The sequence below is a fragment of the Indicator indicator genome, chromosome 18 (assembly GCF_027791375.1).
Source record: "Indicator indicator isolate 239-I01 chromosome 18, UM_Iind_1.1, whole genome shotgun sequence".
NCBI classification, from domain to species: domain Eukaryota; kingdom Metazoa; phylum Chordata; class Aves; order Piciformes; family Indicatoridae; genus Indicator; species Indicator indicator.
The window spans coordinates 14,736,116-14,762,330 of NC_072027.1; the positions used below are offsets into that span (position 1 = coordinate 14,736,116).

Below are 26,215 nucleotides of genomic sequence, written 5' to 3' on the forward strand. Positions count from 1 at the left end.
TCTGGGTATTTATATTGAGAACATCATAAAATCTTTTGTCTGTGCTGAATTAGAGACCCCTGCTGAGGCAATGCTTGTTGAGGCAAGCTAAATTACACGATTTGCTTTTGTGCTGTGAAATACTTGTATTATCTTAAATGTCACGAACCTGATGCAGTATCAAGTCACAGGATTTGTAATTTTCTAAAAGCAATTTTTTTCTAAATGTTTATTGCAGGAAGACACTTCTCATTTCTTTCTATTTTTTTCAGAGATGAGTTTTCTAAGACAACTCAAATAAACAACCTTTCAATCAGTCAGGTGCACTGTCCTGACAGTGAACTTCTCTAGAAATGTTATTTTGCTTGTCTGAAGAGAATTCAGACTGGAGCAGATAGATAGCTGGCTTTCTCTCATTCATTATCTTTAATACATTGTGCCAAACAGAATTACCACCAACTGTACTTCTTGGTGGGGTTACAGCTATATTATAACAAATTGAAAGACAAAATTTTCCTTCTGAGAGATGTATAACTCTCTTTGGAAAGCCAAGTGGAAATAAATTAAAATACATTTAAAAAAGAATATCCCACTTTGCATAACAAACAAGGAATTCCTCACTCTCTTTAGCTTAATAGCTCTACTGCTATGGATTGCTTCCTTTCCTTCCCAATTTTACTCCAGAAAAATTACATTTTGAGAAGAAAATGTGATGTGTAAAGTGATATAAGCAGCGATTGCATTTAAGCTTCTTATTCTTTTATTTTTTTAACATGCCTGCACCTGTCCTTTCTACCCTGTTCAAATCTGAAACAAACCAGTTGAACAAAAATTTGGGTTACTATGTCTTTGGGGTTTTTTTCATCTGACATTACATAATTTAACTGTCTTGACAATAAAAATTACAAATGTGTAATTTTGAATGGATGCAAAAGGTGGAAGAAGAGATAAAAGAGAAAACCTAAAGTGAGCAACCCCAGTGGGCAATGTGAGCTCGTGGCAGGGCTGCAGAGGTGAGAGTTGTTGAATATCTCTCCCAGATTATCCCATTGAGTTCAGGAGAGAGGCACCTGAAACATGAACTCCTAGTATCGACTGCATCCTACATGTGATCCAGTATAGTGAAACTATACTTCAGAAAACAAAAAAGACTTTTGCTAGGCATGACATTGTACGTTTTACTTGGGAGGCGCTGTAAGGTCTAAGATAAAATCTAGTTAAACACACAGACTTGAGAAGTGTGCCAGGGCCAGCTGCATGAGGTTCAACAAGTCCAAGTGCAAGGTCCAGCAACTGGCTCGGGCCAATCCCACGCACAGATTCAGGCTCGGTGCAGAATAAATTGAGAGTAGCTCTGAAGAAAGAGACTTGGGTGCACTGATTGATGAGAAACTCACCATGAGCTGGTAGTGAGCTCATGCAGCCCAGAAGGCAAATGGTGTGCTGGGCTGCATCAAGAAGAGTGTGGCCAGCAGGGCAAGAGAGGGGATTCTGCCCCTTTGCTCTCGAATATGTATCCAGCTCTGGTGTCCCACTCATAAGGAGGACGCAGAGCTGTTGGAGCAAGTCCAGAGGAGGGCCACAAAGATGATTCAAGGGCTGGAGCATCTCTGCTTTGAGGATAGCCTGAGGGAGCTGGGGTTCAGCCTGGAGAAGACAAGACTCTGTGTGGACCTTAGAGCTGCCTTCCAATACCTAAAGGGATCCTACAGGAAGGCTGGAGAGAGACTTTTCATAAGGGTGTCTAGCAATAGGACAAGGAAGAATGGTTCTAAGCTCAGAGAAAGTAGGTTTAGACTGCGTCTTAAGAAGAAGTTCTTCAGTATGAGGGTTGTGAGACTGCAATAGGTTGCCTAGGGAGGTTGTGGCTGCCTTCTCCCTGGGGGTGTTGAAGGCCAGGCTGGATGAGGCCTTGAGCAGCTGAGTCTAGTTGAGAGGTATCCCTGCCCATGGTGGGGAGGTTGGAGCAGATGATCTCTGAGGTCCCTTCCAACCTGAGCCATGCTAGGATTCTATGATACACAGTTTATGAAGACTGTTCTAAGATACCAAAAAAATTTTCAGTTTAGGAACCAGCAAATTACTATAAAATATTTCTTACAAAAAGATGGGTATAAACAGGCACTGTAGTGATTTCCTTATGGAATATGTCAAAAGAAATATGAACTGAAGAAGCAACCTACCTTCTCCCATTCTCAAAATATCATTTCTAATCCCTTAATTTCCTAAACTAAATCCATGATGAATTAAATGGGTTATACATGTCTATAGGAGGTATTATACATTGCAATCACAATTCTAGGTCTTAAAATAAAGCTATTCCTAATCCCTCCAAAACATGCCTAATAACTATTAGAGGGAATGATTAAGGAAAGGGATTAGATTTAGAAGTGGCCACAGTAAGAAATAATGCAGTCCAGACATGTTTTGGAAAACAAACATTTTCCAGTTCAAAAAGATTTTAGAAGTGAGTCAATGCCAGGAATGCCATAACTTTCAGTTAGGCTTCCTCCATAAAGAGCCTTTAAAGTTTTTTCAGCAGTCACCTACTGAATGTAGTGACCCTACCAAGACTCATAATCAAGACCCAGTTAAACCGAGACCTAGATTTGACATGCGATTGTAAGGACAAATGCAGGCCAATTTCCCAGTGCTGTCTCAGATCACACACAGATCCACCTGCACAGTTCTAAGGGGAGAAAATAGCTTGGACACTCCTCTCTCTGCTCTGGAATCTCCTTTTATTTATGTGAGTAATACACACTGACATCTCATTTAAAATAAAGATTTGTAAGTCTCAGTGAGACAGGGACACATCTGCTGCTTCTAGGAATAAACCTACCAAAGGACATTAATCTAAAATTGAAAGAAAATATTAAGTATAATCTTTCATTTTTCTCTTTTTGAACAATGGTATGGAGTTTGCATTGTGGCAGATAATAAGACAAAACAGGACAAATGAGAATCTCTTTGGAGTCAGTGGCAATCCTCTTCTCGACATCCATGAAGACTTGGCCCAAGGCCTTTGAGTCTGATTGTGAGATACAATTGCAGTAAGAATGGCTGAGCAGTGGAAGAGCTCCAAAATATGCTACACAGGGAAAGAAGGCAGACAGATAATGATAGTTCCATTTCAGTGAAGCAACTGTACTTTAACAACATAAATAGATGGATGGAAAAGATGGAGATTTTGCTGTCCAGATAAGGATTATCATTGAGGCAAAAGATTGTATCTTTAGCTACCCTACTGTCTTGTGAAAGAATAGCCTGCACCTTAGGTACTGTTCCAGAAGTACTTGCTTTTGTTAAAGAGCAATGTTGATGGTGGAGCAGCTGATGAGTTCAACACTTTGCTGCAAACGAACTGTTAAGTTTCAAGTGAAAAGAGTGACTGTGAGGAGGGACAGTTTCTTTAACTTTCAGTAATCTTGCACTTTATGTGAAACTTGGGGTTCTGGTAGCTATCTGAATCTTTTAACATTGATTGCCATAGGACACTTTCCAGCTTTGCCTAGTGAGAAAACTGAATTTTATCTGTCCCTTAAATATATAGTCACAATTACATAAAGGTGTTGCTTGAAACACAGAGCACACATCTCCCTCTTCAATCTTGTGGACTCCTGTGGTTTCCTCTGTGTTAGCAAATAATAAACACAGAGGTTACAGGTTGTGTTTCAGGCCAGATGTGTAGTGACATACATAGACATACAAAGACTAGTACAGCTTAAGGCAAGGCAGAACTACACTCTAAGACACTAAGTATTTAATGATTATCTTTATATTTAGTTTTGGACATTTTCCTGGCTCTTGTGACAGACAATTTGACGAACTGATGGGAATGACAATAACTCTGTCCTTACAGCATGTATTGGAAAGAACTCCATGTAGCTGAAAGACATCTGAAACTCAGAATATAATCAAGCAAGCTGAAATGATTAACAGCAGTAACCCTTGATGTGGGTGCCCCTCAGCCTGTACCACCTGCCCTGTGCACAGAGCACAGTGTGGCCGAAGCAAAGGTTTTGTCTGCTCAGTGTTTCAGGTTTACCTTGCAGTTATGTGGAGAAAGCGCTATGAACATCACCTAACCTGCCTTACAGAGAAACTCTACAGAAATGTAATAAGGATGCAACTGTTAGAGAACAGGAATGTTCACTGGATTAAGGTCTTGAGCTAATGGTCAGAAGATGAGAGATTAATTTCTGCCTTTATCACAAAATCCTCATGTGAAACTGTGTGGGTCAAATCAGCTCTTCAGGTCGTTTGGACCTTGGAACAGGCATAAGTTTTCAAGTGTTTCCACTCCTACAAGAAGCAATAAACAGCAACCCCTCTAGCCTCTGGAAAAAAACTGACTTCAACCTGCAAATGTTGAGAACATCTGAAGAGTTCTCCACTGAAGCTTTCTAGCCTTCAGCCAGACCAAACTGTTCTCTTTGAGGTGCAGCTATGGCAGAGCAGAAACCATGCATTTTGCCTGGCAGTGCTGATGGACATTGTCTGTTGTATGGAATATTTATTTCACATATTCTTTGCCTCTGATGAACTATTACTTGCCTTCTCTAAGTTTTAGAATTCTATAGTTTTAAATTGTGATGAACAACTGAATCGTCTCAGTGGTCATTTCCCCCCCCCATTTGGCTGTCTGTTTTACAAGTGCAGAACAGGGTCTTGCATAGGTAAGTGAACATCTTATTTCCATATTTCCAAATAATGTTTTCCAAACTCATCATCAGGAAAATCTGATGACACATCCATTTTCAAATCTTCCTTAGATTTTTCAAAGCCTGTAAAACTTGCAAACCTACACAGTTCACCTTTTAGTTTCTCACACTGCACATTAACACAAGTTTAGCAGGTTTTGTTGTACAGTTAAATGCCAACTCATGTAATCTGGCAGTTAAATTCTGCTTTTTACAATTCAGTAACAGCTCTAAAGCAAGTTCCAGTTTCCTGAAATTGAATCAGCTCTAGCACTTAAAAAATATTTCTGTAAGACCTCATCACATGTGAAACCAAAGACCTAACAGAGGATTTACAGTAAAGCACTGAATTCCACAAACAACAGATGTGCTCTTCAGATTAATTACTGGCCAAAACAAAGTAAAGCAGTCTCAAGAAGAAACCTGTGTCTGATGCTTGATTTTTCATGAAGCACGTGAAAATGAATGAGTGTGAGTGAATCTACATGATTTATGGAAGATATTGCAGTGAAAGGAATAAAAGATCCAATGAAGGAGTTAGATTAAGCAATTTTGTTTAGACAGCACACCTCAGAACTGCTTCCAGCCTACCTTAGTCTAATACACCACAGAAGGTTCTACGAAACTGAAGCCATCCTCAGAAAGCACAAAATCTCTATTTAATAGTAATATACCTTACAAAGACGAGGGAAAATTGAACAGGAATGCCAGCGCTGTTCCATATAGGACTGCTTGGCACACCTCACTCAGCCATTTGAAGTCTAGGACATGAGCTGTGAAGTATGACAGCAAGCTACAACCACTTACACAGGTTATGTGCAGGAGAGCATGACCCTGGCCTCTAGCACAGACCTCAGTAACTGCTGCTAAAGATCCTGCTCAATCAGCTGCTGTGCTTGTTTTGGAATTCACATGGGCCAAGAGGCCACAGGAGAAAGTTCTGGATTACTGGGCCATGCCTGCCACTATGGGCTTCTGTGGGATGTGGGTGGGACTGAGCCCGCCTGTCTGCTCCTGGTGCGGGTGTTGTGGGTCACCACATCTCTCCAAAAGGCCACAGCTCGCTAGACTCATTTGTTTCAAAAGAAATGTAACAGCAACGCTTGATAACAATGACAGCCAAGGGCTTTCTGAAGGAAAAGGACTCATGAAGAAAGCCTGTATAACCCTCTGTTCCTTAGGGACTGGGAATTGAAAGACTTGTGCTCACCTCCCTCATTATCCTTGTTATCAGCACAGGCGGTTTCCATGGCAACGTTGCATCCAGGCCCCCTCCAGCCGGTCTGGCAGACACACTGCCAGCTGTTCTGACCCAGCGTGCATCTCCCGTTGCCATTGCACAAATCAGGGCATCCATCTGGTTGAAGAAATGGAGAAGGTAAGTACAAGACACACTCATTCACATTGCCACTCAGACTGCTGACAATATTACTGTGCAGACAAAAAGGCTTGTTCCTGCAGGTGGGACAAAAGCTCTTCTGGCCCAGAGCCACACAGCTCTGAGGTGCAGAAGAAGGGTACCCAAGTGCGACAACTCAGAGAAATGGGGGATTTAACTCAAGCCAAAAGGCAGGAGGAGTCCTAACATCAGCCCAAACATGTTTCAAAGAACCCTGTAAATGTTAAGATCTTGAGTTGGTAGAAATTACAGTCTGCTGACAGAAGATCACAGCCTCTTACTTTTCCCACTGTACACATGTGTACACACATATAGAATCATAGAATCAGTCAGGGTTAGAAGGGGCCACAAGGATCATCTAGTTCCAACCCCCCTGCCATGGTGAGCTTCTTGTCCACCAGTACTCCCAAGTCCCTCTCCTCAGAGCTGCTTTCTAGCCAGTCACTGCCCAGCCTGGATTTGTGCTTGGGATTGCCTCCACCCAGATGCAGGACCCTGCACTTGGTCTTGTTGAACCTCATGAGGTTGGCTTGTGCCCACCTCTCCAGCCTGTCAAGGTCCCTCTGGATGGCATCCCTTCCCTCCAGCCTGTCTGCTGCACCACACAGCTTGGTGTCATCAGCAAACTTGCTGAGGGTGCACTCAATGCCTCTGTCCATGTCACCAACAAAGATGTTGAACAAGACTGGTCCCAGGACTGATCCCTGAGGGACTCCGCTTGTCACTGGCCTCCACTGGGACATGGAGCCATTGACAGCCACTCTTTGGGTGTGGCCATCAAGCCAGTTCTTTATCCATCTCGTGGTCCACCTATCAAACCCCTGTGAAACCAGTTTGGAGACCAGGATGTGGTGCGGGGCAGTGTCGAAGGCTTTGCTCAGGTCCAGGTAAATGACATCAGTTGCTCACCCCTCATCTATTAATGTTGTCACCTGAGAGACAACATATGAGGGAGAATGTGTTCTTCAAGAAGCACATCAATGTTCAGAGCACCCTTTATGACATGCATTGCATAATTCTCCAGATCTTCTCTAAAGAAAATGTTTAAATAAATAGTTTTGAAGGTATTTTCCTTAACAGTCATTTAAAAAGGTCTACTTATTTAATCATAGAATCATAGAATTGTTTGGGTTGGAAAAGACCTCTAAAGATCATCAGATCCAACCATCAGCCAAACACCACCATAGCCACTAAACCATGTCCCAAAGTGCCATGTCCACACATTTCCTGACACCTCCAGGAACATTTCCTAGGGATTTGCATGTAATGATTCAAAACTTGATGTCAGCAACACTCCAAATGCTTTTCCCAACCACAGAATGGCTGTTGTCTCATATAAATCTTCCTACTAAGAAAATCCTGGTGATATCCCTTTAGGTGAGATGTTTTCAAGGGAAAAAGTGATCCAGCCTGTTTAAAAGAGAAGGAAATGGTTCAATGTATAGGAGTGGGTGACTGATTAAGGCAGTCAGCCTTTGAACACACTGCAAATGCTTTATGGAGGTGATAGCTCAGTGGAAAAGGAGGTACAGCAACTATTGTGAGACTTAAGGATACACCTACATTGCATGTTAAGCAATATATCCATGTTATGAAGATCTTTAACCAGGCTGTGAACATCCAGGCTCCTGAAGCCTTTGGTTCCCTCGCCGTGGGGTCAGCATGGTGGGACCAGCCTCACTGAGGTTTATGTGTAGTAAGAGCTGACCAGAATCTGAGCTAAGATGTGTGCCTGGATGTCACAGAATCACAGAATGTTAGGAGTTGGGAGGGACCTCAAAAGACCATTGGGTCCAACAGCTCTGCCAGAGCAGGATCACCTAGGGCAGGTCACACTATCAAGGCAGGTTTTGAATGTCCCCAGAGGAGGAGACTCTACTGCCTCTCTGGGCAGTATGTGTCCTGCTTTTCAGCTAGCAGGCAACACTGTCAGCACAAATATGTCCACAGGTTAAAGATCTTAAGGTGTTTTTTGGTGTCAATATGACAAGAAAATATAATCTTTGAAGGAAGAAAGGAAGGAATAGGGGAAGTAGAAACCATGAGTTAAGAAATGCTTCCCAAGTCAACCTGTGGGAATGACTTGGGAAAGCCAAGACAGAGAACCAACCAGTCACTGCATAAGGCTAATTCAGTATTACTCTTATCTGCAGGCAGTCTGCTCCAGAGGGTCAGACCACCCAAAACCTGGGCATCTCACAGCCATGCAGTTCTGCAGGGCTGTTGGGAAATCTGCAGGGATGAGTGTTTGTGGGAAGCAAATGAAATACAGTGAGGCAGGTAAGCAAAGAAAAAGACGGCTAGAGTGAAAAGGTGGAAAGCACTGAGGACCAAACTGCAAGGAGCAGATAGGACAAAGAAAGAATCAAGAATCAAGAAGGTTGGAAGAGACCTCAAGGATCATCGAGTCCAACCTGTCACCCTAAACCTCATGCCTATCTAAACCATGGCACCAAGTGCCACGTCCAATCCCCTCTTGAACACCTCCAGGGATGGTGACTCCACCACCTCCCTGGGCAGCACATTCCAATGGCCAACCACTCTCTCTGTGAAGAACTTTCTCCTCACCTCCAGCCTAAACCTCCCCTGGCGCAGCTTGAGACTGTGTCCTCTTGTTCTGGTGCTGGTTGCCTGGGAGAAGAGACCACCCCCTCCTGGCTACAGCCTCCCTTCAGGTAGTTGTAGACAGCAATGAGGTCACCCCTGAGCCTCCTCTTCTCCAGGCTAAACAGTCCCAGCTCCCTCAGCCTCTCCTCATAGGGCTTGTGCTCAAGGCCTCTCCCCAGCCTCGTTGCCCTTCTCTGGACATGCTCCAGCAATTCAACATCTTTCCTAAACTGAGGGGCCCCGAACTGGACACAGTACTCAAGGTGTGGCCTAACCAGTGCTGTGTACAGGGGTACAATGACCTCCCTGCTCCTGCTGGCCACACTATGCCTGATGCAGGCCAGGATGCCATTGGCTCTCTTGGCCACCTGGGCACACTGCTGGCTCATGTTCAGGCAGCTGTCAACCAGTACCCCCAGGTCCCTTTCCACCTGGCTGCTCTCCAGCCACTCTGACCCCAGCCTGTAGCTCTGCATGGGGTTGTTGTGGCCGAAGTGCAGCACCCAGCACTTGGACTTGTTGAATGCCATCATGTTGGACTCTGCCCATCTGTCCAGCCTGTCAAGGTCCCTCTGCAGAGCCCTTCTACCTTCTAACAGATCAACACCTGCTCCCAGCTTGGTGTCATCTGCAAATTTACTGATGATGGACTCAATCCCCTCATCCAGATCATCAATAAAGATATTGAACAGGATGGGGCCCAGCACTGATCCCTGGGGAACACCACTAGTGACAGGCTGCCAGCTGGATGTGGCACCATTCACCACCACTCTCTGGGCTCGGCCCTCCAGCCAGTTCCTAACCCAGCGCAGAGTGCTGCTGTCCAAGCCACAAGCTGCCAGTTTGGCCAAGAGTTTGCTGTGGGGGACAGTGTCAAAGGCCTTGCTGAAGTCCAGGTAGACTACATCCACAGCCTTTCCTACGTCCACCAGGCGGGTCACCTGATCATAGAAGGAGATCAGGTTGGTGAGGCAGGACCTGCCCTTCCTAAATCCATGTTGGCTGGGCCTGATTCCTTGGCTATCCTTCAGGTATGCAGTGATTGCCCCCAAGACAATCTGCTCCATGATTTTCCCTGGCACTGAGGTCAGGCTGACAGGCCTGTAGTTCCCAGGTTCTTCTGTCCGTCCCTTCTTGTGGATGGGCGTCACATTGGCCAGTTTCCAGCCTTCTGGTGCCTCTCCAGTGAGCCAGGACTGGTGGAAAATGATGGACAGAGGCTTGGGCAGCTCATCTGCCAGCTCTTTCAGCACCCTAGGATGAATCCCATCAGGTCCCATGGACTTGTGAATATCCAAATGACTCAACAAGTCTCGAACTAATTCCACATGGATTTCAGGAGTACAACACTGCTCCTTGACCCCATCAACCAGCTCAGGAGGCCAGTTATCCTGAAGTCCTCCTGCCTTACTGTTGAAAATGGAGGCAAAGAAGGTATTTAGAATCTCAGCCTTCTCCTCACCCTTAGTTACAATGTTACCCTCCACGTCCAGTAAAGAGTGGAGGTTCTTCTTGCCCCTCTTTTTAGCATTAATATATTTATAAAAATGCTTTTTGTTGTCTTTCACAGAAGCGGCCAGTTTAATTTCTAACTGTGCTTTTGCCTCTCTAATTTTTCTTCTACATGATCTAACAACATCCTTAAACATATCACTAGTTGCCTCCCCCCCTTTCCAAAGGCGATAAACCCTCTTTTTTTCCCTTAAATCCTTCAGGAGCTCCTTGCTCATCCAGGCCGGTCGTCTTCCCCGCCGGCTCGTCTTACAGCATGTGGGAACTGCCAGTTCCTGTGCCTTTAGGAGCTCCTGTTTGAAGTAGGTCCAACCATCCTGGACCCCTTTGTTCTTAAGGGCTGTTACCCAGGGATCTTTCCGAATAAGTTGCCTGAACAACCTGAAGTTTGCCCTCCGGAAGTCCAAAGTGAGGGTTCTGTTACTGCTCCTCCCTATTTCCCTGCATATTGAAAACTCCACTATCTCATGGTCACTGCACCCTAGACAGCCTCCGACCATCACATCTCCCACCAGCCCTTCTCTATTTGAGAAAAGCAGATCAAGCAGAGCCTTGCCCCTGGTAGGTTCACCTAAGAGCTGCATCAGGAAGTTGTCATCCATGCACTCTAGGAACCTTCTGGACTGTCTCCTCTCTGCTGAATTAAGTTCCCAGCAGATGTCTGGTAGGTTAAAGTCCCCCACAAGGACAAGGTCTGATGATCTTGAGACAGCTTCCATCTGCTTATAGAATATCTCATCGGCCTCCTCATCCTGGTTGGGTGGTCTATAACAGACTCCAACCAGGATGTCAGTTTTGTGTGGCCTCCCTCTGATTTTAACCCATAAGCATTCAATCCTTTCATCTGCAACCTCGAGTTCTGAGGCATCAAAAGATTCCCTAATATATGCTATATAATAGCATATAATGCTTATATAATGATGCAGCAGTTCACGTCTTCTGAAAGACACTTTAGAAGAGATATCCCACAAAAGATCTATGTTTTGAATTGACTATGGACATTATGTGACTTCCTGTATAATGAGAGCTTAACTTGGAACCAAAATATTAATTAGCTGAGGTGCTTATATCTTCTAACAAAATGTCCACAGATAATAGAATACTTTGGCTACTTCTTGAAACTACATGAGTCTTAGGAGGCACTACTGTATCTTACTGAGTATTCATTATGAAAGAGGCTAGGAAAACTAAATCTCAGCCTCTGCATATACACCCATCAACACCCAATCCAAACTAGCATGTGTATTTGTCTGTGGAGGTGACAGAAGATCTGGGAGTCCTGCAGCAGACATCTCATAGCACATTTCATTAGCCTGAGCAGGAGCAGAGGGCTTTGTTGCCATACTGACAATAGACGCTGGAGCCCAACAGCTCGTGAGCTCTTTTGTTTGGGTTGGAAACACAGTCTAATCCTGCCATCTCTACAACCACCAGAGAACATGGAATAGTTAATGTCATTGCTGTTTAATCTTCAAACCGCTCATAAAGCTTCATGCTTTCTCATTTTTCCCTCCACCAGCAGTGATGGGTCACTGTTGGCATCAAGATATGCAGGGACCTGCTGCAGCCCTCTTAGGTCTCACTGAGTGGATGGGTTAAGTCCTTTGCATTTGTCACCATGGACCCAAACTGCGACCACTAAGAAAGCACTCCACTCCCTTCCCCAGGGATTTGAAGAGCACCAAGGAACTAATGGGCACTCCACCAAAGCATGGATACTCTTTTCACCAGCTATGAGTGAGGAAGGCAGCAGTGGGAAATACTTTGAAAGCAAGTGTCTTTTGTTTGTCTGAGCAGCATCACTTCAGATGTGCAGCACAAGAGAAAGACTAAGATGACAGCACACCACCTTTGTGCCCCTTGGTTTCTGCAGGTGACGAGGAATAGGAGCAGCTGTCAAACTAGAACAGCTTTTCCTGCTAGTGCTGAAAGGTTGAACAGCCTTCCAGAAATCAGTAATTTAGACTGCCTGTGTGTTTCTATAAACCTGTTCAGACAGCCACAGCTCTGAGTTTGTGTCTCTTCTTACTCCTCCCAGCTGCCTTTGCTATATCCGGGTAACGCTAGAGAGAAGCTCCTCTGACCCCACAGTGGTTTTCACATAGCTGCCTTGTATCCAGATATTCACACAACTGGTTTCACAATATTTAAGCATTCTCTTTTAATTTTCCTCATTAGGTTGTTGCCTGATACATTGATAGTGATTAATTACATTTTAATAGGACTAAGTAGTCCACAGCCACAGTAATTTTCAATGTGATTCTGAAAATTTTGTTAAGATGAATGCTGGGCTGGTGGGAAGGTGCTGGGCTGAGACTTCAGCTGTCCTAAAGAAAAAGTTCTCTATAGAGAAGAGCAACCAAAGTGTTTGTTTGCCCCACAAAAATGCCTAAACCTGCATCATTTCTAGCATTGACACAGCAGACTGATCTCCACCAACAGTCTGGGGAATAAGACACCAGATCTTGGTGAATGGCCAAGACCATTCAATTCATTTTCCACAGAAATCTATCAGCAGAGAGAAACAAGTCCTGAAAGTTTTAGTTTGATGTTGTTGTATATTAAAAAAATACAGTGGACCTCTCACTTATATAAAACAGCCATTAAAAAAATTGCACTTACTTTTGCAGCACAGACAATATATTTCCCAGGCATTTATTTTATCTCTTTCCCTTGTTAGGTTTTTTGAATAACCACAATGGTAATGTTTGAGGGGAGGCATCATACTGTAGGACAAATTATTTGTTTTAAATGAAGAACAAATAGTAATTGTGAATACACATACAGAGTTGGCTTTATACTGAGGCACCAGAGAGAATTAAATCACTGAAGCAGTTTGCTTTGCAGTGTATGAGCAAGATGAAAACACGAACATTAGGGAGCTAACAAAGTCTTTGAGAAGTTTTATGTGCAGCTGGAGATTAATGGACATGACTTTGTATTTGGCTTAAAGAGAGAAGTAAGCATCACTGGTATAGACATGATGTTGCTAGGAAACGCTATGCTACCTGTATGGAGTTCATTTTGCAGTGGCCTTCCAAAGACAGACTTTGTGTTTCAATAACAAATATGAGAAGGAAACAGAACAAGCAGCAGTAGACTCCAATAAGATCCAAATGCTTTGACAATAATGACCTCCCTGGAAGGTTAAATTACTGATGTATTAGCTTTCAAAACAGCTTTAAGTAATGGACAACTATTTAGGTATTTTGCATGCCTATGTATTTCCATACATGCGTTGTCCATATATGCTTGTCTTTCTTCAAGCAAATAGTTACATAGCATTCTTCCCAACTGCCTGTGGACCAACTAGACACCAGAGATCCATTATCATCTATTAATAACAAGACTTCTAAAAGAGTTTATATTTAGCAGTGCACCAAATATCTGTTTCAGTCTTCCTACACGTGCACAGTGATTAATACTGGTGACCATTCCCTGCACATGCAGCATTGGCATGTGGCTAGTGGGCCTTCAAGGCCTTTCAATGGGTTTTGACAGCAGACAAGGTCACAAAGCATCTAACTTGTGGAGCCTCCAGAATCTCAGCAAACGCTCAGTGCTCACTGCTGGACACAGGGTCTTTGCTGAAAATACTGTATAAAGCAGATCCTGATGCTAAATTTTTTGTTCAAGCGGCTTTCATTCCACACTCCTAGCTCACACCAAGTAGTGTGTTATCCCTGGCTGTCTTATGAATTCATTCACAGAGTGAGGAAGGCAAAGAGAGAATGGTAGTCACAGAGGGAAGACCTATCAACATCTAGCCTCAAGAAGTAATTTGCCATGGCATGAAGCTCTCAGTCACAGCAGAGAAAAGGGCCCTTCATGCTAAGCAGACAGGTTGCTGTTCCTGGTGTGTAGAGAAATTCCACTTATCTTTTCTATTACATTATGCTTAATGGAAAATGTCAAAAAGCTGGGTTAAAAAAGAAGAAAGTGCTTTCTTAAAGTGCGGGATTGACAACATATTTATTCACAGAACAGGCAGAGTACGGGCAACAGCAGTTCAAGGGCCTCACACTTTTCTAGCAATGTCTCCACACAGGCTGCTGCTGCATTAGTGAAACACTAATGGAGCCTCCCTTCTGCAGCCTCCAACGTGCCAGTGGGACTGGTCACTGAGAGCTTTAATATTGGTACATAGGCATTTACAATTAACACAGCAAGGCAGAGTGCAGTACTTTTTGCAATGTACTGTCAGGAATCTGAGACTAACATTGTGAGAGAAATCATGAGTCAGAGGGAGTTTCAAAATCAAAATGCTTAAATTCATTCCTCTCTATGCCACGGAAAAAGAGCCCAGCGTTCAGTTGTGGATGCTTCCTCCCTAGGAGTGTTCAAGGCCAGGTTAGATGAGGCCTTGAGCAGCTGAGTCTAGTGGAGAGGCATCTCTGCCCATGGCATGGAGTTTGGAGTAGATTATCTCCTCTGAGGTCCCTGCCAACCTAAGCCATTCTATGATATATATATATATATATATATATACCCAATTATCACATTAATCTTATTTCATATTATTAATATTCATGAAGAAAAGGGACCAAAAAGGTTTGACACCTTTGGTTAGAAACAAAACAAAGTTCTTTACTTTAAAGGAACTTACTTGTAAAGCCTTAAAATCCAAAAGGCAAAATGAGTTTAAAATACTCGATTTTGTTATTTGTTCGTAGAGCTCCACTATGCCACTGTCCATGACAGGGTCCAGAAGATGCCATGACAATATCGATTAAAGTGTTCTCCATAGCAAGAGTAGAAAAATAAATAGCCTTGAAAACAACAAACACTGCTGTTACTGAGGTCATTGTGAGCAAAATTAAGTCTACTGCTTCCTCCAGGCCTATATAACCTTTCATAATAATTTTCAAAACTTATAGGAGATTTATGAAAAGTTAAATTTAAAAAGAAAGTCTGCAGAATCATTAGGAATAGTAAACAAAATCAGCATGCAGTGTGCTTGTTTCTAAGAAAGTGATAGTTCTAGATAGGTTTATGGAAGAATATCGTAGGTTTCATCTACCATCAAAGTATTCTGGGACTAAATTGTAATGCAATAGATTAATTTTTGACCTCAGTAAATTAATTACTAGTATTTGGGCAGTACATCAAAAATTCTAATCCAATTTTGGATAAATTCTGTGCAGAGTTCCTTTTCATTTGACTGACGCTCACAAACTCCAGATACATGAATACACAAGTACCCACCTACTCAGGCATATGGAGATTTTCCTGTGCAAAATTTAAAATTCCAAATCAAACATTTCAAATAAATCAAAATATAAATATATGCTGTCCAATGAATTTATGATTTCAGTCTAAACCTTAGCACTCATCAGATGTTCCATGTATGGTAGGGCAAATTATTCTGGAAAGTAAGGAAGAGAAAGGGTAGCCAGAGAAAGAGAAGTTAATATATACTTTTCTAAATTTTCAAACTTTGAACGCATGGTTAGCATTTTAGTGTAATTAAAGGACAAAGGGGAATGGAATAGATGGGTAAAAAAAATGTAAAAACTCTCCAGGTGTTCTCTTGCAACCACTTAGAGAAGCAGACATTTTTATCCTCTACTCAGTCTGTACACGGAAAACTAGATGTAAATCGAGAGGTTAGATATGAGCCCTTCTGATCCAAAGCTATACCTATCCTCCAAACAATATCTTCAAGAAGACAGAATGGATTCCCAGCACCTCTCCCCCTTTCATGCACATGTAGTGCAGCTATAGTCTGGAATGTATCTCTTTATGCCTGACCTCATTTGACACATCCTCATCCAAAGCCTGCTGGGAGTCAGTGGAATCTTTTCATTGACTTCAATTGACATTGGACCAGGTAGTCCTACGGGTGAGGATGCCCTGCAGTATGGAATATGTTTGACAGTGCTGTGTTTTTTCACTCACAGGACACAAATGAGTTCCAAGGGGAACACTGAAATTATATTTAAATCCTTCTTTTCTCCTTACAGCTCTTAACTACAGAACTGTGGCAAATAAAAATAATCTGGGAAAGGACAGTACCTACAGAATACAGAGACATAGAATAAAGTAGTAATGATAACAGCCTGTTTAATTTGGATTTTAGAGGATAATCACTGCTTTCATATTTTTTGTTCATTCCTTCAGTGAGCTGCTAGTATGCCTACGGCTATCTAGTAAATAATAGATGAGGTACACAGAATGAGGTACCTAGCAACATTGAAAATTAAATTATGCTTTTTATTTGTTATTGTTGTTTTTTAATCCTTTGATTCCAAAGCCTGCAGGGCTTAGTTAAAGTCAAAGAAAGGGCACACAAATAAGAATAACACACAGTATTAACATAGGCACACACAAGCTATTTTCTACAGAGTAATATTTCAAATTAAATAAACTCAAATCCAAAACATATAACTAATTATATATCAATGGAATATGGTATTGGTTGAGTGAGAGGACAGCTCACTGGAGTTGAATGAGTCTGGACAGCTCCAGGACAGGCTAGGGAGCCATGCAGAAACACTAGCTCAGGTTGTCAAAGCAGGATAGTTACACAGATTGACAAATTGATAAGAATTAACCCAGCCTTTCAGTGTAGTAAAAAGCCCAATTTCACTGCTCAACTACTACAGCTGTGCTGCTTGTGTTTACAGGGAGTGCTCACACAGAGAAGGAGTTTCTCTGTGGCACTGAGGCATTTGTCACCAAGTTGCTAGGACTTGCTTCCTGGGTTTTTTCTTCCCACCACCCCCCCTTTTTATTATTTAGAAGAAATATTAAAAAAAAATTATGCAACACCCTAAGTATTTTTTAAAGCTATACATCAAGCAGAGGAATGTACGGAATAAATAACTATTTGCAGATGTGTCAGGGGAGATGAATGTGTGCCTGAGTTTAAAGAATGACCTACTACAATTTCATTTTATGAACAGGATGGAAAAAACCAGAAAGGTCAAGAAGTAAGTGTCAAGAATCCTGAATTCCTCCACTCTAAAACCTTCTGGGCAGGCAGACAATTATGAATGTTAAGTAAGGTTCCCTAAATTGTCTGGGATACGCATGCCAACAGAATTTCCTTTTAAGTTCCATCTACTATGTATCTATGCAAGTTCTGTCTTTCATGTGTAAAGGGAGGAACTCAGAGAGCATCCAGCTTTCCAAACAAAACAGGAAAATGTAAGAAAATATGCATGACTTTAGAAGAGAAGAAAGCCTCACACAAAGGAGAACTGCTGTTGTTAAAAAGGAGTTCTCAAGAAGGTCACTTCACCTTTCTGAGGAAAAAAAGAATTAAAAAAGAAACAGACAAAAAAAAAAAGAAAGGAAAACTCATGTTGCAACAAAGGTCTGAGACTGCAACACTCCTTTGGCTGTCAGAGCATACACCTTGTTAACAAGGGACTGTTCTCAGCAGTGCATTCCATTCTATCCAACTTCATTTTAAATGACACAAGCAGATGGACTCCACATTCTTTTTTTTGGGGGGGAAGATAGCTTCAAAGTCTTCTTCTTGTACACACCCAACAGCGTTTTCTAACTATCACCAGCTTTTAGTGTCACCTCCCTTCAAGCTGTCAACAGCTGGGCAGACAAAAGAGGGTAACAGTTTGTGTTACACTGTCCTGAGACTTGAGCAAACCAAGCAGATCAATAATCAACAAATCCATATCTGCTCAGAAGGCTGAGTATACACAAAAGGCTTCAACTGAGCCCAAGAATTTGGACTGTTTATAATATTTGTATTTATACACAAAAGATGGCTTCGAGAAGGAAGGGAGACTGCATTGATGGGAGTATAGTCATAAGACTGAGAAGCTTCTGTGATGCTAAGAAATCACATGCTATTTTGCAGCTAGGAGGCCAGATCCAGTTCTACTGATGTGGGATGTCCACCCAACCCCCACTATCATTCTCAGACTGCAAGCAGGGGCAAGGGATGGACCAAGGTTGGTGTGCAGGCAGCTGACAGTGATAATCCTAACATGGGGACACATCACATCCTGCACAGAATCCAACTCAGTGCACAGTGCCTTTATCAGTGATCAGGTGACCATCATTTTGTATGTGTATCCTCATAAACAGTCACATGAAAGAGATGGACAGAAGCAGTGACACTACTGCAGCCCAAAAGCTACAGTACACCTACAGTTTCTCCTATAGGCTAAGCAGATTATTTGCTGAGATTTTAAGCAAAAGGTAAAATTTGACCCTTGCAGCACATTCAAGTTACACAATGCATTCTTCTTCCACAAGACTCTCATTCACCTCATATTCATAGACCCGATAAAAAAAGAAACATAAAAGATGCAGTAAAATTTGTATTTAAGATAGTTGGTTCTTTCAAATTAATCTTACTGTAATAAAATCCATTTAGGATACAATTCTGGGTGAAATTGCATTCATAAACTAGTACCACAACCACAATATTTTCTTGCATTAATGTTTCTGATATGGGAAACAAGTACCAGCATCATCCTCTATAATATGTAATAGCATTCCAAGAGAGAAGCCTTCTCAAGTTGGTTTTATCTCTAGACTAATATCTATATAAATAGTTTACTGACAGTGTAATGATAAAGTGACCTAGCAGATAGGATGTGTAAATTCAGTGAGTTGCAGAGCAACAAGCAGAACACTGACCTCATGGTTAAAAGAACATATAACCTAATTACAAGGTAATAACTAAAATCCTTACATTAATCCCAGTGTTATGGCAGACAGTTTCAGTTATTTGTTCATAAAAATTAGGATGTGCATGATAATTGTTACTGAAGCTCCTTGCACAGCATGCAATTTGCTTTTTTATTATGCGGAATGTGGCAGTCACAGCTTTTAAAAAATGTTAATTTGAACTGTCTTGAATGAACGTTTTAGTAAAGTGGTGGTGTCTTCTTAGATACACTTACTAAGTAAAAAGCTTCAAGAATCTCATATACACTGATGCACAAAGTTGCTTCACATTTCCAGACTCCTTACCCCTTCTATCCTCTTTGTGTCATAGCTTGAACAAAGAGGAAAAATCACAATGTAGTTCTTGTATTAAGTGATATCTATATTTGGCAAAGGGATATCTGCTCTAGTAGGCTAAACCAGCATTTTAGTGACCCAGCAGAACCATTTCCCTTATATCGGAACTATTCGACAAAAGCTTACAAGAATTTCTAATCCTCATGTAAGGAGTGGGATGCGTGCACATACAGATACACACAAGCATGCATACAGGGTGGTGCAGATATCACACACCACTTCTGCTGTTTCACATGCTATGCAGGCTCCTTAGCTAGGGCACCCAGTGGTGAGTAACAGTCTGTCCAACATACAATATAGAGAGTTGTAGGAAGTCTGCCTTAAAAACTGTGGGCCTGAGTCCAGTGACCTCATAACTAGCCCTAATTTGAGGAAGAGGTTGGACTGGATGACCTCCTGACACCCCCTCCAAACTGAATTATCTACAACCCTTTCAGTTTTAGAGCTCTATAATTCATAATTCTCAGGGCAGGGAATCCCAGTTTTCTCTGGTATTATTAAAATATAATTGCTTGCTACTCATCAGATATTAATGCCTGCATGGAATTCATAATTTAGCAATTAGCTTCCATGTATGCAAATGCAGATCCTGTATAAGTGTGCAGGTTATCTGTAGCAAAAGAATAAATACAAGCCTTAACCCAAGTACACGTTTTCCTCCATTACTGTGTAACAGATTAACATGCTCTGTGAGCACCTATCCCTTAAATTTGGTACAGAACTCTGGAATCTCTCCAGGATGAAAAGTGCAATATAGACAGATGTATTATCATATTTTGCAGCTGATCTTCTTGAAGTATTAATTACATGGATTCCAATAAATGGCTGCACACTCTGTGGTTTCAGACTACAGAGTCCAAATATTTCAGCTGTCTCAAAGGACAATCAAAAGGAAATGCTGTAGAAAATAAAAGAGAAGTTTTTCAGCAGCATTGTGGGATAGCCCAGAATTTAAAAAGCCTTGATAACACACACTAAATGCTTCTCATACCCCTTCTGGCTCGCAGTAATCCTAAATCTTCATAAGAGTACAATATGATTAGAAGTGACAAAAAATAAAGGATATTTGAATATTGAAATAAATATATCTCACGTGTCTGTTAAAGCTAGAATTTATGGAGTTTAAATAGGAGGAAATGTAAAGGATGAGATAATTCCCACGACACAGCAGTAGTATTCTGCCACACAGCAATTGTTTGCAAAACAAATTAAAATACATAAACAATGCACTCTGAGTTGTGCGAGTGTTTGTGTAGGCTGACTTGTTTGGCAGATATAGGACAGAAAATGAATATTTCACTACACAAAGTATATTTTATAAACATTACTTTAATTCTACAGTGCTAGGCATCCATTCTGCATCTGTTTTCAATATACATAAGCCTCATGAATATCATGCATTTTTCCAATCTTTGTATCTACCAACTGCACAAATAACTAATAAAAGCCAAAAAAATAAAAATGTTGTATTCACCAACAAGGTGAGTTTAATCCTGCACGCACAAAGTGTAGGATAGCTCTCTCTTTATTCTCTTAACCTGCCAAAGTGGCAAAGGAAAAAAAAAATCACCTTGTAATTCTTTCAAAACAGCCAGTTGTCTTGATATTTAAACAGTAAATAAATCAAGGAAACTGATTTTGATTTACTAGGGAGATCATCTTCACCATTTTTACCCCCAAAAAAGCCAAGAGTATAACCTGCACTTGGAAGAAATCTGATATCTGAAGTAAGCTCTGCTTGCTTTACATTTAAGTATTTACTATCAGCCAAATGATAGCTCTGCTCCTTCCTGAACCTCACTACAAGAATCTTCACTCTCTGGAACGCATACTTATGATTTTCTGTTTATGGAGTATTTCTTTTCCATTTCACTGCTGAAGCCATCAGAAACACCACCTAGGCTTACTTGGTTGCCTTACACCTGTATTTGACAGTTTTTTAAGCCATGCTGGGACAGTCAGGATGTTATTAGTTATAAATGGGACTGTTTGCAGGGAACACTTCTCTCAGGAAGACAAACACAATATCTAAGTGAGCCAAGAAATCCAGCCTGGCTGCGGTAGGATTGTATGATCAATACAATGGATTAATACAACACTTTAGTCACTGATTCCAGTAAGGTAAAAAAGGTGCACAACTATCTAGTGTCTTGATACTTGCTTTAGTTTAAAAATAAAACAAACAAGGAAAAGCAGACTTAATGCTATTAGAAACAAAAACCAGACAAAAGGAATTTCCAGTAGCAAAACAAATATTAAAAGTAACCTCCATTCATAGGACATGTCAAGGACATTTTGCTGCTGTTTTGTACACTCTGCTCTTTGCAACATGGAAAATACAGCTAAGCTTGCTCATGCTATCTCTAGATACATCAAATGCATGCCAAAGAAATTTTACTTTTGTGTTTTCTATCTAGGTTATTAATTATATTAGAAAAGATCAATGGGATATTACCAAAAGGTAAGATCACTCTGAAGACTGACATTATTTATTTACCCTCAGTGTTCAACTAAAACTGTAACTTCAGCTATCTACTCTGCCTGTTTCCCATATTTTCAATGGGGTGAATTATCATTTTCCATTTCTTATACACAGCAGAACTCTTACCAGGTCCTAAGGAACATATTAGAAACACATAACACAGACAAGAACAATCTGTTCAGAGCTGTGAAACCAAGCAATATCTAGCAACCTTTTCCCACTGCACAGCAATATTTCATCAGTTCAGAGCAGAAAGTGAGAAAGTGAGGACATGGACCTCATGGAGCGGATCCAGAGGTGGGTCACAAAGATGATGAAGGGGATGGAGCACCTCTGCTACAGGGACAGCCTGAGGGAGCTGGGGTGGTTCAGCCTGGAGTAGAGAAGTTCCTGGGGAGACCTATTAGAGGCATTACAGTATGGAAGGGGGCTTACAAGAAGGCTGCAGAGAGACTGTTTCCAAAGGCCTGGAGTGACAGGATGAAAGGCAATGGTTTGAAATTAGAGTAGAGATTTAGATTGCATGTTAGGATCAAGTGCTTTACAATGGGGATAGTGGAACACTGGAACAGATTGCCCAGGGAGGTAGTTGAGGCTCTATCCCTGGAGATATTCAAGGTCAGGCTCGAGAAGTTTCTGAGCAACCTGATCTAGTGGAGGATGTCCCTGCTGACTGCTGGAGGGATGGACTATTGGAGTTGGGTTGGAGGTCCCTTCCAACCCAAACCATTCTATGATTCTGTAAGTACTGCCCTAAGTGCAGAGAACTTCCAGAACCATCCACTCAATTCCATGAAGAGGTAACAAAGGAACACCTTGCCACATCAAATGTTAGTTGAAGGTCTCTCACCTGAGGACTGATCGAGTTTGACTCTTGAGTTTATGAGGTCTCCATGGGTCTTAACCAAGCAAAGTCAACTTTGGAATGGCTTTAGGTTTCAGAGTAAATAGGTATGTGGGAAATACATTTAATCAGACACAGTGTATATCCAATTTACTGTAATAACTTCTGTAAGTAGTTAGGAAGTTTTTGCAAAAATCCTTTTTAACTGGGTATCACTCACTGGAAAAACCACCCTGCAACTGAGTGACATAGCCTTTCTCCTCAAGGTACAAATCACAAAACTGAAGACCTTCAAGTGCATTTTCCAGCACGTATACCTGCTTCTCATTCGTAATAAAACAACTTCCTAATTTTAATTATTTCCCAAGCTAGAATGAAGTTATCTGATTGAACTAAGGGATCAATAGGCCTGTGAAAGTTTATCTTCAATAAACTGATCATTTGTAGTCATAGAACAAAAAAATTAGAAGCAACACCAAAAAGAGCAGACATCACCTTTTTCACTTCATTGTCATTTGTTCATGTTTCAGTGACACCTCACATTTTATGACATCTTTATCTCAAGCAATAAAGTACAGGAAATAAAATAAATAATTAAGATCTAGGGATATATTCTGCAATTAACTTTTAAGAGAGCTCCCATTTAATATCAATAGAAACATTAATCTTAAAAAAATTAGAGGCATCATATAAACCTTGCTGGAAAGTTTTTAAAAGATGGGATTTTAGCTCATAAATGCTGACAAAAATCCTTAGCATAGTAGGGGAAGAAGAAAGTATAAAGTTTGAATGAACAGATGTGGTCTTAAAAGGAATGTAAATATGTTAAATTACTCCAATTCTGCTGAATAAATATTTCCCTTTACAAAGCATCTCTTATTTAGACCTTCTGTGTAGTAACACTTTTAAAGCAGGTAATAAGGATTTTAGGAATTTCATAGTAACTAGAAATACAAATACTGGTCAAAGAAGAGAAGACTTTACTTACTGAATTCTCTGTGTATGGAAGATTGAAAGATTGACATGAATGGGGAAATCATTGGGTTGTAACAAGCATTCTCTTCATTTTATTTTAACTTATTAACAATTTCAGGAGACACTTCTGTGTACCCACAAAGATTGCTGAGTGCTATTTATCAAAGACTTCATCAAGGTCTTTTAATAAAGTATATGACCTACTGTCTGAAATGAAGGGGGCCTGACCAATTTTGCTTCACTTTTTTCTCCTGCATAAGCAAAATTGTTATAGAATATATAACAAAAGATTCTAATGAAAAATCATAAATCTGATAACCTCCACAGGGCGCCAATGGATCTGAGTTAAGGAAAGCTGCAACTGCAAGCTAAGGCTTTGGAATCTACGTTCTTTGATTTCCCTTTCAGTCATCTAGTTACACATGCAACTGTATCACAGTATACAGATTGGGCTTCTGGTTCTTTTCTTAACCATCTCTGCAGAGGAATAATGCAGAAACAATGACTGCAGACCTGTTTACAGAAGCCAACTCTTTCTACAGTGTAATACTCACCTAGTATTTCCTCCCAGCAACTGCTGCCCTCTCGGCTTTCACAAACAAAGTGACCTTGACTCTAATAACCTGTTCTCTAAATATGGAATGCTTTCTCCATTCTAAATCAATATTTCTGACTTCAGGGAAAAAAAAAAAAAAAAAGACGTTTCAAACACTCCCAGGACACAATGAAGATATATATGGATTGGTTTCATGATAAAGAATCAATTAATAATGATCCAAGGGAGACAATAACAAAAAGCAATCTTACCCCTAGTTTCCAAAGAAGGCAACAAAAAGATGAATTTGATAAAAAAAAATTAGTGTCTCTACACTTTCCACCCCCCTAAACCTCAACTTCTATTATCAATGCTGAATGGTGAAATGTGTCAACCTTCATTTCATATTCCTAATGTACTGCTATGCAGTGATTTTCTGTCTTAAGTCTAAAACATCTTTTCAATATATATATTTTTTTTTTGGAAATAAGAAAGGCATATTGCCATTATTTTTTTCTGCACTGTTATACAATTACTCCGAACAAAAAAAATATGTAAGGAGTAGAATTAATCAGAATCTGTTAACATTTTAACAGATTCATAGAGTGCTGAAACTTTTCAGCAGTAAATAATGATCCACGGCTTCCTACTTTCAGTGATACTTTTCTTAATTGCAAGTGATTCTGCAATTTCAGATTAAAAGAAAATAGGGAAGAGAAAGAGATACACCCATCTTTTTCTTTAGCTGCTTAATTCTGGGCACATTATCTTCCCCTGTAAAACTGTCTGCTATAATGTAATTCCTCTATTAATTTTTGAGCAAAGTGATCTGTAACCCAGTATGTACACATTTTGCCTTGCTTTGTAAAATGGAAAGCAAAGAGGTAGGATCAGTTTGTATTTAAAATGTGCTGAAAATGGATGGCAACATGCTGCATTAGGAACTGAGTTCTACTCTGGTATTCCCAGTGGTTAAAACAAAATGTCAGTTCTCTCATCTGTACTAATGTATCTCTGTTTTAAGGAGAATCTGCATCTTCTGGGACATTCAAGGGTTTGTGTTTGTGCACACTGAACTTACAAAAATAACTTCAGTGCTGTTCTTGAGGAGCTCATCCCAGAAGAAGGTCAGCAACCCCTTTTGATTCCTAATGACTGGAACATCATGGTATTTGAAGCAGTGCTACTTTCAAGATCAATAAATGTCTGTGTTCTGGGTAAAGATGCTATTCCTAAAAGTATCTTTTTTTGTTTTGTTAATTTGTTCTTTTGGATAATTGCCCTCTTAGTGTCTTTTCTCACCTAAAAATCACAACCCTGTAATATTTTGCACTACAAACTGATTTAGCTTTTAATTAAAAACAATGGGTTTTAATCATGATTATACCATTGTAGTTATTTCTTAGATAATAAAGCTATTATCACTGCTATTCCTCGTCAGAACAGGGACTGCATCTTGATGCACACTTCAGTTGTTCAATGCTCTGAAAAAGTATTTCAAGGCAAATTAAAACATATGTGGTCTAGATGCAGTATGAATCTTACTCATTTGTCACACTCAGGAATAACTTCAGTCTTTCAACATCTACCTAAAAAATTCTCATCTGCAATTTTATAATTAACTGAAATGAATACAGAAAAGATTCATCTTTATTTTACGTGAGCTGCTGTAAAATGATACTAAAATGTTAAAATTGTATATACTTTTGAATTACATGAAAGATTAACTATCAGCACTTGTAGTTCAGTCTACCCTAATCACTCCAGAACGTTTAAGAAGAAATACTTAAACCTTTTTTGCAGCTATTTTTTATGGTATCTTATTTTACAGCATTTTAAAAGAATGCTACAGTCGACTGATGCTGACTTGATCACCTTGCTCTGCACTGGAGTGTTAAAAACTGTGAATAGAAATTAAAAATACAATGGCATTAGGAAAAAAGCAATAGACGCTGATATTGACTGGCAGTTTGTCAAATTATGGCTCCCTGTTTACAGAATGCAGGAAACCCACAGCCTTTTAAAAGGCTTAGTACAAGAATGAAAACACAAATGAGTTGGGTAGGACTTGGGTGCCATTATGCAAACTGTGTTTGAGACAATGCATAAACTACTTTACATGTGAACATCTGGGACTCACTGCATAGCTCCCAATAACCAACCGAGACAGCACAAGAAG

General features: G+C 40.7%; 1 protein-coding gene across 2 annotated transcripts in view; it reads right to left on the minus strand.

The window, feature by feature from the left end:
* Window positions 1-26,215, minus strand: part of TENM2 (teneurin transmembrane protein 2) — a 506,506-nt gene that overhangs the window by 48,309 nt on the left and 431,982 nt on the right. For both annotated transcript variants that reach the window (XM_054389071.1, XM_054389069.1), the window contains exon 13: window positions 5,893-6,039. In XM_054389071.1, coding sequence (XP_054245046.1) covers window positions 5,893-6,039 — 147 coding nt within the window. The remainder of the gene's footprint in view (window positions 1-5,892; window positions 6,040-26,215) is intronic.